We start from the raw sequence: 13,040 nt of genomic DNA, 5'->3' as shown, positions 1-13,040 counted from the left end.
CTAGGGCCAGTTGTTCCGTACCGTGCTGAAGCATGGATTGGGAACCCATATATGCATAATGTCTCTGCGTTGCATTTAGTGTTGCTTGAAATGACCAGGGCAGCTAATGTTGCCTTTAAAAATGTGCTTGGGCACGGTACGATTGTCTAGTGTGAGTGCGCCCTAAAAGTGGAGTCCTGCTTTCCACTCAGGCGCTGAGACCTGGGGCCTTATTATAACCATTGCCTATGCACAAAAGCATGCATTCTATGGAAATGTTAGGTTGTATAAAAAAAGAAACTTGATTGAGGAGAATGTGCGGTCCTCCATGGAAATTCTGACCCATGTGTACAGTACACACCTAAACTGGAGAAAAGAGAAACTGTGACTCAGGTGAAAGAAGCATGGAACACAAGGAATGGTTTGAAATTGATATCATTGTGTGAAATAAATCAAAATGTTACCTCTCATGTAAAAGAGTTAATTTGCAAAAACCAATAAAAAACATTCCTTAATTGAATAAACAAATACCTACAGTATGTGATTGATACATACATTGATACATACAAAAAACATGATTTAGGATAATAAATACAACGTGTTGCAAAATAACTTCTCAACCCTCACAGGTATTTGAGCCAGATGCCACTGCCATGCGCCAGTGTGTCATTTTAAAAAACAGTGTATGGATAAACATAACACTATTGATATATAGTAGATATGTCAGTGTACAGCCTATTGCATATTGATTATGAGTAAGCTACATTATATAGTGTGTGCAATTATTAATAGTAAAATAGTACTATAATACAAATTGCAAAGATCACAGGTGCAGTGGAGATGGCCAGCCTGGGGGCACTCAACTGCAGCACAGCCAACACTGCTGCAACATACAGCAACTAAAAACAACAGAAAATATGCATATATATGCATATATATGTCCCCCTCTAGCTACATCACCACTCAGGAGGTATTCTCCAATAATTCTTGTACTGTAGCTTGCTCATAAAGAGGCTGAGTTCCGGTGTTCCCCACTTCTTTTTTATTTCAGAGAGGATCCGACCTTCTGAGGCACCAGCGTTGTTAAAACTTGTTTGGCATTTATAATCCCCACATCGTATCTACCAAAGAACAACAACTTTTTCTTGCCTTAACCTTCAGAACAAGAAGTTTGATTTCACATTGTGTGATTTTTTTTTTTTGTTTAGCAATTCTTTCAGCTATTTCCTTATTTGTGTTCATGCAATAAGTATAAATGAATATTAATTTGGGGTGTTTCACTAAGCAACTATGGTCATTACAAGTGTGGGACAAGACGCTCTCTCATGTGTCATGTGCGCCTAAGGGAAACTGACATAATGAGTTATAAACCAGAATATTTTTGTGTGTAAGCACTTTCTGTGTTTCATCCACATGCCACTATGCCACCGTTTAAACCTCTGCAGAATTTTATAAACGAGCCCCCAGCCCCCACCACCACCACCAGTCAACTGCAGAAGATATACTCAGCCCTATCTGTAAGGGAGGTTTGTGCAAATAACTGTAGGAGATGTGATAATTGTGACTTGCAGTCTGTTGAATTCTGCATCATCGGCATCTGTTGAAAAAATGTTTCCAGCAGAGCCCTTGTGTCCACAATCTCTACAATGACAATGGCAAGTATGCTACTCTGCCAATATAAAAGACATTTGGTTAAAGTTTCAACAATAAGAGCCTGTTACTGTTAAACTGCTAAAAAAAATAATGATAATAATAACAACAACCACAACAACAACAACAACAATAATAATGATAATAATAACACTTTTGCAAAGTTGTATGACAGTTTTCTGTTTTGATTGGTTATGTTCAAGTTTCTTTGTCATTATTTGCAGATTAGGTAAAAGTAAAGTGTTAAGTTTGGATTGGTACAGATGGTCAAATTTGTTATATTTGGCATTTTGTTTTATCATAAATCAGCAACGTTTATGCCACATTTCATTTAATCATTTCATGTTTGGCATCTTGCAAACAAATATGCATATACAGTATAATCATTTTAAGTGTTAATATAGTCACGTGCATTGTATATTATACATTACATTAACAGCTTTTCCCTTCTCCTTAGGTGTGTGCAGGAGTACAAACTGGCAGGGGATGGGCGCTCCTGCCTACTGCAGTCAGACAACTGTGAGGGACCAAAGTGCCCAAGGCAGGATGTCCACTTTAATGACACTCTGTTTGGTGAGATGCTACATGGATACAACAACAAAAGCCAGCAAGTCAACTTGGGACAGATATTCCAAATGACCTTCAGGTAACTAATGAACAAATACACACATTCACACCTACACAGATACACATCATGAGAATTAAGTATAGACATTATCTCCATGAAATGCATTTTTATGTTCTTGTATTAGCTATATGTTATATTCCTTTTACCTTTGATTCAATATTTTTTGAGAGTCTTGGCTGATATTTTAAGTCCAGTATATAAACATTTTTCTCCCAGTCCTTTTTTCTGTTTCTTTTTTTTTCTTTATTTGAAAAGGATTATTCATGATTTCCCTCCACTGGTGTAGATTACACTTACAATTCCCCCTCAAGACCTGTTGTTTCCCATATTAACTGTTGACATTTGTCTGTGTCTCCAAAGACACATTATTAGGAGTAACGGCCGTCTTTTATCAGTTTTAGGTTGTAAGAGAGATAGAAAGGCTTGAGATCTCGGTGGAGCAGCTCTGAGAATCAGTAGTCAGGGTTTGCCGTCGGGATGCTGCATCTGTGTTTGCACAGATGTGTGTGTGTATATATGTATGTGTGTGTGTGTGTGTGTGTGTGTGAGGAAGAGGGAGTGAGTGAGAGGGAGATGAGAGAGTGACGGTTGAGTTAGGATTGAGACTTATCCCATGGCAGTTCTCCCTAAACTGTCATCCCTGTGAAAACCTGGCTCACTCTGATAAGTCACATGCTGTTTGTGTTGAAATGCTCCTGTAATCACAGTGAGATGATGAGGTTCTATCTATGCACAAATACAGTGCACACAGAAAAGCATGCTCAACTTATATCTTGCTTTCTCTCTGTCTTTTATTTACTCTCTCTCTCTCTCTCTTTCTCTCTCTTTCTCTCTCGCACACACACACATATGCACACAATACACACAATTTTTCAAGGGCGTAACCATGAAATGGTTTTTATCTGTTCTGCCCTATGGGTCATGATAGTTGTGCTTGGCTAAACACAGCCACATGATCTGTCTGCTATAGATCCCCAGGACTAGGTTTTTGTTATGTACGTATATTGGCACATGGCACATGGCACACGCAATACAACTTTCTCACATTCATTTGTGTAAATGAGACACAAACAATTGAGGTCTAGGTGGAATTTGTTTTGGATGGATTGAGAATTTATTTGGCTATAATCAAACACTATATAGAGATCTCCTTGTGTACATAAAGGTTATTGGTCATTTTTCAAAATTGTCCAGTGCTGCATGGTGGCTTTTATTATAGCAAGTCAATATTTTTTTAATCAATGAAGCCACGGAAAATGTAATGAGAGTAATGAAAGATCACTTTTTATAATTTAGTATTGTAATTTTCTCATTGTAATTTGTAATTCCTCCAGCCAGTAAGCATTGAATGTAATCCATAGAAAAGTGTATGAAAAAAGCACTTGTCTCTTATATCCTCATATTCTTATACTATAAATGTCTTTCAGAAAGTAGTACTAAATTATATTAAATTGAAGTTATTGGGGATTTAATATATTCATACACAATTGTGTCTGCATCTGTCCTTGAAGATGCCTTTGGGATGCGGGCACTCTTAACTACCCAAGCAGCAAGCGTCTGGCTGCTGCATGTATTGACTTAGAGCAAGTTATTTTTAAAAGATAGCCAATAAACACAGATTAGAAAGATTTCAATCATTTAGCAGGGCATATAGCACAAGTTGGTAAAGGTCACCTTATTTTGCCTTGCTGCATTTTCTTGGCTTGACTGTGTGCTGAGGACATCACTACATCTGGAAACGTTGGCGCTATGATTGAAATGAGCTACAACTAGCATTGAAAGAGGGATAGCTAACGATTACTTTAAGGGCTATGAGCTTAATAGGCTTTAGTACTTCTTTAAAGAGCCTTTGTATGCACACTAATATAGGAAATACACTAAGGGCCTGATTTACTAAAGGTCTGTGTGTGTAAAAACGTGTGCAAACTTGACATCACCCGCAAAAAATGTGCAAGCTGATCTACTAACGCACAGACTGAGGTTTGCTTCTTTCAACTGTGCAAGATAGTACACGCTGTCCATTTAGTACGTTTGCCATAATGAATATGTAATATGGGGCATTTCAACCCCAGTGTGCAAAATACAGGGAGGAGAAAATGCAAATATGTTATTTACCACACGCATTGTGATTTACCAAACCTGAAGGTATTTTTACTGATGGAAACTGCGTCTATTAATAATACCTTTGAAGGGCAGGTATTAACCGGCTTTTGTCACTGTGGAGAGGAGGAGACGGAGGCACAATGACAGAATACGCACAGGACAGATTTTTTCCACCTGATTTTACTAACAGAATTGACTTTGTCACAAATATTCTCCCATATGTCAGTTTTTCTGGTAATATTGTTTTTGTTATAACTCAATATATTTGTTAACCTCTTCCACTAGAACCTGATCACATTTTATTTTACGCTTGCAGCTTTCTGCTCGTCCAAACTCTCCATAAAGACATGCAAAACCCTCATTTACATACTGCTGTCTCCACTCTGTTGCACCTGTTTTCATTTGCACAGTTATTCTTAGTAGATCACCCACAAAACGCACACAAACGAAACGCACAATCTATTGCACTGTGCACACAATGTAGTACCCACTATTTGGGATCTTAGTAAATCAGGCCCTAAGAGCCTTATGTTTACCAAAGGTTCAAGGGGCTAAACCAATTGGGAACTATCTCCAATACACCAAACATGGCCCAGTTTGACAGACAGAACAAAGGTACAGTTTAAGGATTTTAAAACCAGGGGAAACAGACAGTCTTGATCCATTTGCCCTCAAGCAGTGGAGAGCACAGTGGGTTGTCTGCCTTCAGACTCCATCTCTACACACTGGGTTACATCAAACTATGCCCAGTAAGGGGATTTGCACTCAAGCCTGGGCTCCAGTGGGGTTATACACACGACAGGTTTAAACTAGTCAAACACCTTGGCAGCCCGAGAGCAATGAAGGATCTTTATATGAGGGAGAAAGTACATGGAGTACATGGTATCCTTTGAGGACAATCCAAAATCAGGTCATTCTGTTGTTTATTGACAGACATCTTTTGGCTCCTGCTGTTTTCAACACACAAATTCAGCTACCACTTCTGGAAATCACATCTCACTGACAAAGCCAGCATTTGTCAAAACGTATTATGTTGAAATGATAACCTAAAAAGCTTTATAGAAAAATAAGAATACATTAGCCAGTAAAAGAGATGTAAAAATCATACAGTGAGTGCATTTAGTCCCACCACTGATGCTCAGAATCTCTTTAATTATAACCAGCTTTGAAACACATTATATTCACTTTATTCTTCCGCTGCTGCAAGAGTCACATCTCAAACCATGCACATGATAATGATTCCTTAGTAGCGAGAAGCAACTGTTCTCTTTTTCTCCGTGACATATTGCTACCCAATGACACATAATATCTATATCATAACTAAAAAGATGCAGCCAAGTGTTGGGATTTGGTTAAGATCGGCAAGCTCAGAATATATTTTGATTCTAAAAGAGAATATACTGATTAGTAACATTACCACAAAACATCTACAAGACCACAATCAGCTCTACCTAAGAAAATGTTATTGTGTGTCTGTTAATTTCTCATAAAAGTGTAAAAGAGCTTAATATCTTCATAGAAACATTTTGTAAGGCGTGCAGTCTCCCTGTAGTCCCAAACCACTCAAGCACAGCTCTCTATTCAACCATTGTCTGGTGTTATAAAATGGTCATATATTCAAACTAAATCACTGCTGCTTGCATATGTTTTTGTGGTGAACTTGCACTTTGGCTGCTGTGAGACTCGACTAAATTTTTTTCTTTCCCACCTCAACCTTCATTTTATTACACCTGTGCAATTTGCACCTGCTCCTAGGAGCTAGAGAAATTTCCATGCTAATTGCGAGACGCTTACTCAGCTGCACTTATCATGTTCCCTGCAGTTAGAGGCACACTTTGGTGATTACATGCAGACAGGCAAAGTGCACTTCCAGGCTGATGTGCTTTTTTGGATAAATAACACACATGTCTCTAGGTTCGGAGTGTGTCTGAAACGAAGCGTGCATTTATACGAACTGACCTACCATACACGGTTCAGCAGTTATTGGAGAGGACAGGCAAAAGGAAGAAATAAGAAGTTTCTCTAAATCCATGATTGAACTGAGCACTACATTTTGGGGAAAAGGTTTGCTTATTGTTCACCATGCAGTATTTTGTTGTATCACCATCTTTGAATTATGATCAAATCCACTGTGTAGCGTTGTCTCTTAAATGGCTAGTTCTCATAAGATTCTACTTTAAACTCAAATCATACACTCTGCATAATTATAGCAAAATGTAAATGTACATTTTTATTTACCTAATTTTCATGTTCATGTGCCTTCATGCCGTCTTTGATATGCAGATTCAAATCTTATCCCACAGTTCCTTTTTTTCACTCACCTCCAGTGTTTATTGATTCCCTCCACCATTTCCCTTTCCATCAGCAGCTCAAAGTGAAATATTAGATGATTGAGATGAATTATATGACTTGAGTCACAGCATCACAGGGGGTGTTTTAATATTATATTTTTCCTGTAATTCATGATTGCATTGCCTACGTTTGCTTTTAAATTGATCTCTCTTTGCGCAGCTTCTTGAAGCGGGCCAGGAGAATGAATTTTGCAAATTGCTGTTATGAAATTACAGAATAAAATATTGTCATGCAAGTATGCATTTGGGCGATAAAGTAGCATGTGTTAATGTGAATGTTATGGCTGAGAACAATTCAATTACATTGTTACTGCAATGTTGCTTTGACTTGTCATGGAAAATATGAAAATCCACCCAACAGAGAATTTATATATAGATATCTAATTTTCATTTTTAAACATTCTTCCTTTTTATCTTCTCTTTTTGACAGCACTTTATATCCTTCAGATATTTAAACATATATCAGCCTCTCTTTTCTAATCAGTGTGAAGAAAAATACTTGTTTCTCTTACTATCTTACTATCCCATCTGTTTTTAAATGTGAAAACCACATGCTGCTTAGTCCTTTGTGTCCTTATTTGTTCAGTAATAGCACTTTGCCACTCATTGCAGCATTTGGATACACACGCAAATCAAATGACAATAGGTGGATAGTGAATGTGGATGTGTGAAGACTAGTAAAACAGTAATAATGGCCATCAATCAGTCTTGAGGAGAACATTTTTGGCCCTTCCACATGAATTAAAACACCTAATTGACACACACACACACACACACACACACACACACACACACACACACACACACACACACACACACACACACACACACACATACACACACACACACACACACACACACACACATACAGAGGAACAAATATGCCATGCAATATATATATATGTAAATTGAGAGTAGGAAAAAATAGTAGATAGTGGAGAAACAACAGTTTTTAACTGCCTATAGTAGATGTTAATGTTCCCTTGCAAAACCCACATAAATTCAATGTGCATAAATACATTTTCAAAAAAAGAGACCCGATCAGAAAGGGAAAACAATGAATTAAAAAGGCCCAAAGATAATTAAACCTGAACCAATATGTGGTAAAACCTAAACAGTAGTAGACTGGCAGCAAACACCACCTAACAAGCAGAGACGATTGAGAAGTGTAGCAATGCAAGCAGTCATTTGTCTTCTACTCCTACACAGTCTCACCTCACAAAAAACTGTCTCACCTTTTTTTAAAAACCTGTAATTACCACATTATCATAGCTGATAGCATGTCTACTTTTATCTACCCAGGTATTTGACATATTGACATTGACTTGAGACCAGCAGGAATTAAACAGAACCCTACCCAGACCCAATTAGACTGAATATAATATGGAGATGGGGTACCAGGTCGGAACTCAGCGTTAGTGTGTAATGATGATTGTATCTCTATCTTGATAGGGAACACAGTTACATATTGAGGCCCTGCCGCGATATTGTGATTTAGAATGATGAAAGTTTAATGTTGATGATGAAGCAACATCGTCTTCATTTTTCCATTGCCAGGTGGGCAATTGGAAATGTAATTAAATGAGGATAAAAATTCCACCCACAGCCAGGTACATGTAACAATCAGTTTATTCTATGTAAATTTGAAAACTGTCAAGAATGATAAGTGAAGTCACATCGGATGAATATTTTCTCATACTCATTACACATAAAAAAGATTTCTGTCTGAATCAAGCTCATGTGTTCTTCTTATTATAGACATGCACACCAGCGTTTTCCTTCCTTCCAGCACAGCAAGAATGCACTGCTGTGAAAACTTGTTAGAAGTTTGGGTTGTAACAAATGAGAAGCAGCAGTAGAGAAGGAGAAGATAAAGAGGCTTCACCTGCTTTGTGAAGGTGGCGCTGCCACCCTTGTCACTCTGATGTCGAAGATGCTTTTTACAAAAATGATAAGATACATTAAGGAAGAAAAGAGACAAAACCACTTTTGATAGGCACACTGCACTCATCACCGCTCACCTCTCAAACTAAGACGACACCACAACATGAATAATTTGTGAATCTGGCAGCCCACAAGGCTCACAGGGACAAACACAGCCACATTTCCCTGTTCCTCTGTAATTTTCAGTAATTATCTCCTTGGTGCACACACGGTAGCTGCTACTGGGGAGTTGAGTCAACAAACATTATAAGGCAATTTCTTCCCACATAATGAGTAGCCATGAGACAGTGAAGCAGACTGTTCAGGTGAAGGGTTAAGCTTCTCAAAGTTGATGAGAAGCTTCTTAATTCTCTTCCTAAAATAAATGTTCTTTCTTGTTTAAGCTCCCAACATAGAATTTAGTTTTTATTCCTTCCTACGTGCATATGTGTGTGGGCCAGATTTATGACCCCATTCAGATTTGTGCTCTGTCTTTTGTTTTGTAATACTCTTTCAAAACACTTTGAGTAAAAACTTTAAAAAGACACTTTCTCTGAAGCACTGACGGTTATTCCTAAATCATATTGCATTCAGGGTCCATTAACTTCAATCACTAACACACTGCCTCTAGTGTATGCACATATTTAATTGGTTTTCGTTTTATATATTGAAATGTAGTGCATTAGGCTTGTAGACACAATAAATAACAGTTACCCTAGCATGAAAATGAGGACACCGTATCTGCCACTGACTACTGTAGTGGGTATGTAGTTTAAAGTGACACATTTTCTTTAAATGAGGTTCAATCATGAAGTCATAGATAATACTATTCACGTGGTGAAAAAAGTTGTATCATGTTTTCTATAACCCTTGATTATATGTTGAAGGCTATCTATGCTTAGGATTAGAGTCCATAAATGTTTACAGAAACCGTGTGACACAAACAGGGGTCCTTGCATTTGTAAGATGTGGATGTTTACCAGAAAAGAGGGTCTATTGAAAAGATGCTATTGTTGCATTAGGAAAGCATAGTAGCTATAATTTCTGGAGCCACCAAGATCCTATTTACACCTGGTAATAACATTAATCCTGTATCAGGATATAATGTGGATAAGGAAAAAAGCATGCAAAGGCAGTTGTGACTGTACATGGAATGTATTGCAATAGAAATGCAATTTGAAAAGCCTGGTTACATTTGGATATGTAAAGTATAAATGCAATCTGTACACTTTGGTCACACTCTAGATAATCCACTTCCCACTATTGAAGGAGAGCTTTCAAGCTACAGACTATTCCTTGGAAAAGCGAACATAAGTAGAGCCTAGAGCTACAAGTATGCCTGCTCCACCTGCCTAATTTGCATATAAAGATCAAATCTTGCAGGAAAAATTGAGATAAAAAGAACTCTTATTGATCCTGATATGCAAATGCAAAGCTCAGTGATCAGATGCCATTGTCCAGATGCAATAACATATCCAGATACAGATTGCATGTTAATGCTAGAGGTGAATAGCTTCTAAAAGTCAAGTTATCTCAGGCTCTGCTGTGTTTATATTGACCATATTGTTTTGAGGTTTTTTTTATCTGTCCTCGACTTTAATTTTTAATTTAGATCCCAATTACCTTCCACAAAGTGTGCCAGTTTCTAACTTTACGGAAGTGCATATCTAAATGACTTGATTACCCCTTTTAAAATGTACTAAATGTTAAGTGTCCCCTCTGTACCACAACAGGTTTGTCTATTAGTCTTTTTTGTATTTTTACATATGCACAGTGCCTGACAGTTCATGGCAAAAATTAGCCTTGCATATTTGATTAATTCAATTATATGCTTGGTGTTCACATAGGTTTTTACAAGCAACGACTGTGTCTTTCCTTCACACATTGTGGTAGCTGACTTCCTCTTATTCACACACTGACGCCTTAGCAGAGAAAATTTGGCAAAAAATTATGCACGTGTAAGTGGAGGTTCTTAAAGCCTCAGTGATTCCTCCGTGGCTTAAAGGACGTAAGGTGAGCAAGTTTGGGAGACTGCAGAGGCTTAGCATGTGTGTGCTCATACGTTTGTGTAGGTTTGTGTTTACCTTTGTGTGGGTATGTGTTTGCTGGTGTGACTCAGAGCCCCTGCATCCGCGAGTGTGATCATTCCTGAGGCAGTCGCTCTCTGCTCAATAACTCACATGGCAGGGCAGGACCTAATAGACCCTAGCCTAATATCACCTAATGTCAGAGGGGCTTACAGCTGACTACCTGCTGTTTGACTGGAGAGCGAGAGAGAGAGAGACAGAGAGAGAGAGAGGTAAATTGGTAGAGGCAGCGATAAGGGTTGAGAAGGAAAATGAATAGCAAAATAAATGGAAAGAGAAAAGGCTAAATCCAAAGAGCGAAGCCAAGCAAAAGTTACAGAGCGAGGCACTGGGAAAGAGTAACTGTGAGGAAAATGTGAGGAACAACAGATAGCCAAAGTGCAGCAAATGGCAAATGAAGCTTCTTGAGCATGCTGGACTGTGGGTTAGGGTTTAGGCAGTAGTCAAGACATCACACACTGGTGAAGTTAGTTAAAGCGTATAGAGCATGGTGCAAAGGATATGCAGCTAGAAGAAGTTTGCGTCTGCACACCAAAGCTTATTTCACTTTTCTTTTTTTCTTTTTTCTTTATCAAATTCAACTTCAACATATTCAACGGAATCAGCACCCTTTGTCTTTCTCTCTATACATGTTGACAGCAAGTGGTAGTTCATCCAATGTGGATCCCTTTGTATCTTATACACGTTGTATCCATAATCATTCAAATGAGCACATGTAGCCTATTGATTTGACATCATTTTGGTCTTTAATTTTTGGTAATGTAAAGAGACTGCATGGAGATTAATCCTGGTCTCTTTATTATTTTATTCTTTATTCTGTCATTCTGTTCAGTAGATTTAAGAATAATGTCCAGGCTTCAGAAAGTGTGTTATCGGAATGTTAAACATATTTGAATTTGTATTATGTATGTATTATTAGAAATATATTTTCAGAAGACAAGAGGATCATGACATTAACTGGCAAAACTGGCATGTTCTTTTTTAGTTTTTTGTTTTTTTTAGATATATATATATATATATATATATATATATATTTTTTTTTTATTTTTTTTTATTTTTTATTATTATAATCTTTATATACAGTAACATATTATTATACAGAAATATAAAAGAGGTGTATCTATAGTACTATAGCACTAATTTAGAAGTACTTCCAGATCAGACAGGGCTAAATCATCTTATTCCATTAGTGCACTTTTACCACATTTTTTCTACTCTGCCTGTGAGTAGCAAATATGGGTTTAGGACACAGTACCCATTGCAAATTACACATTTCACTGACTTTCAAAGGGGGACTGAATTATTCTGGGAAGAGGGGGAGGGGACAATGTTTTAAAAAATCAGCCACTGTATATGGACAGAAATTCTTAAATCAGAAGTTTTTAGTTTTATTAGCATTCGCCACCTTTGGTTCAGCTGAAGTAGTTTTGCATAGTCTTGTTCAACTAACGAGCTAATTCATCATTACAATGAAAGTATAAACAGCCTACTTACTTTTGCAAAGTAAATCTGACTGCATATTTAATTTATGTTGTGTGTTTGTTTTTTTGTTTTTTTAATAAAATCATTCTCAAGCATCTCTCTGAAACCTTTACTGAAAATGTCTATTCCACATGGGATGATGCTTTAGGAGCAACTATAAACAAGAACAAGGATTTTGTGTATTTAATTAGCTTAGCTGGTGATGCTATTGTGCAGTCGTGCTAGACTGATAAAATCACTTGCAGGTGCAGCAGCCAGTGAATCAATAGTAGGCTGGAGGATGAAAAATGAGAATATGCAGCATAAAGCATTAAACCATCAGAAAATGGTAGAGTTGCCACACAGGGGGGTACCTAACAATGCTAGTCCTCCAAAATATTGCTTCAGGTGCCTCCCACTTTCACTGAAGGAAAATTGCAGGTAGTAATTTGTGGACCAGGGGTAAAAGCTGATAGGAGGCTAGATGTTTTTAGTGTTGATTCATGAACTCTAGCTGCAACAGTGAACTGCAGGGTGGCAGCATTTGTAATTTTGTATCCTCTCTGGACTATCTGTCTTAACTCTTCCACTTCTCCATCTTTCTCTGTGCATCAGTCTGCCCTGCTTTCACAAGATTTATCGTTCATAAATTATTCAAAAATATCAATTTATAAATAGATGGCAGTAATTTCGCAATTTTCTTTAACTAAATGAAGGCCACAACATTTAATATTCGCCCACACTCACCTCTGCAGGACCACACTATAAAGCAGTTAATTACAACTACTATCATGTGATTTCCAGAGTCAGTTAGTCATACCACATTGATGGACAGAATACCAGATAACATAATAACGT

General features: G+C 37.5%; 1 protein-coding gene across 2 annotated transcripts in view; it reads left to right on the top strand.

Annotated features, from left to right (window-relative positions):
• Nucleotides 1–13,040, top strand: part of LOC128380393 (astrotactin-2-like) — a 282,453-nt gene that overhangs the window by 198,935 nt on the left and 70,478 nt on the right. For both annotated transcript variants that reach the window (XM_053340198.1, XM_053340197.1), the window contains exon 13: nucleotides 2,087–2,275. In XM_053340198.1, coding sequence (XP_053196173.1) covers nucleotides 2,087–2,275 — 189 coding nt within the window. The remainder of the gene's footprint in view (nucleotides 1–2,086; nucleotides 2,276–13,040) is intronic.

Source organism: Scomber japonicus, chromosome 19 (genome assembly GCF_027409825.1).
Source record: "Scomber japonicus isolate fScoJap1 chromosome 19, fScoJap1.pri, whole genome shotgun sequence".
NCBI classification, from domain to species: Eukaryota; Metazoa; Chordata; class Actinopteri; order Scombriformes; family Scombridae; genus Scomber; species Scomber japonicus.
The sequence above is the reverse complement of the archived record's forward strand: the minus strand, read 5'-3'. Positions and strand labels throughout refer to the sequence as shown.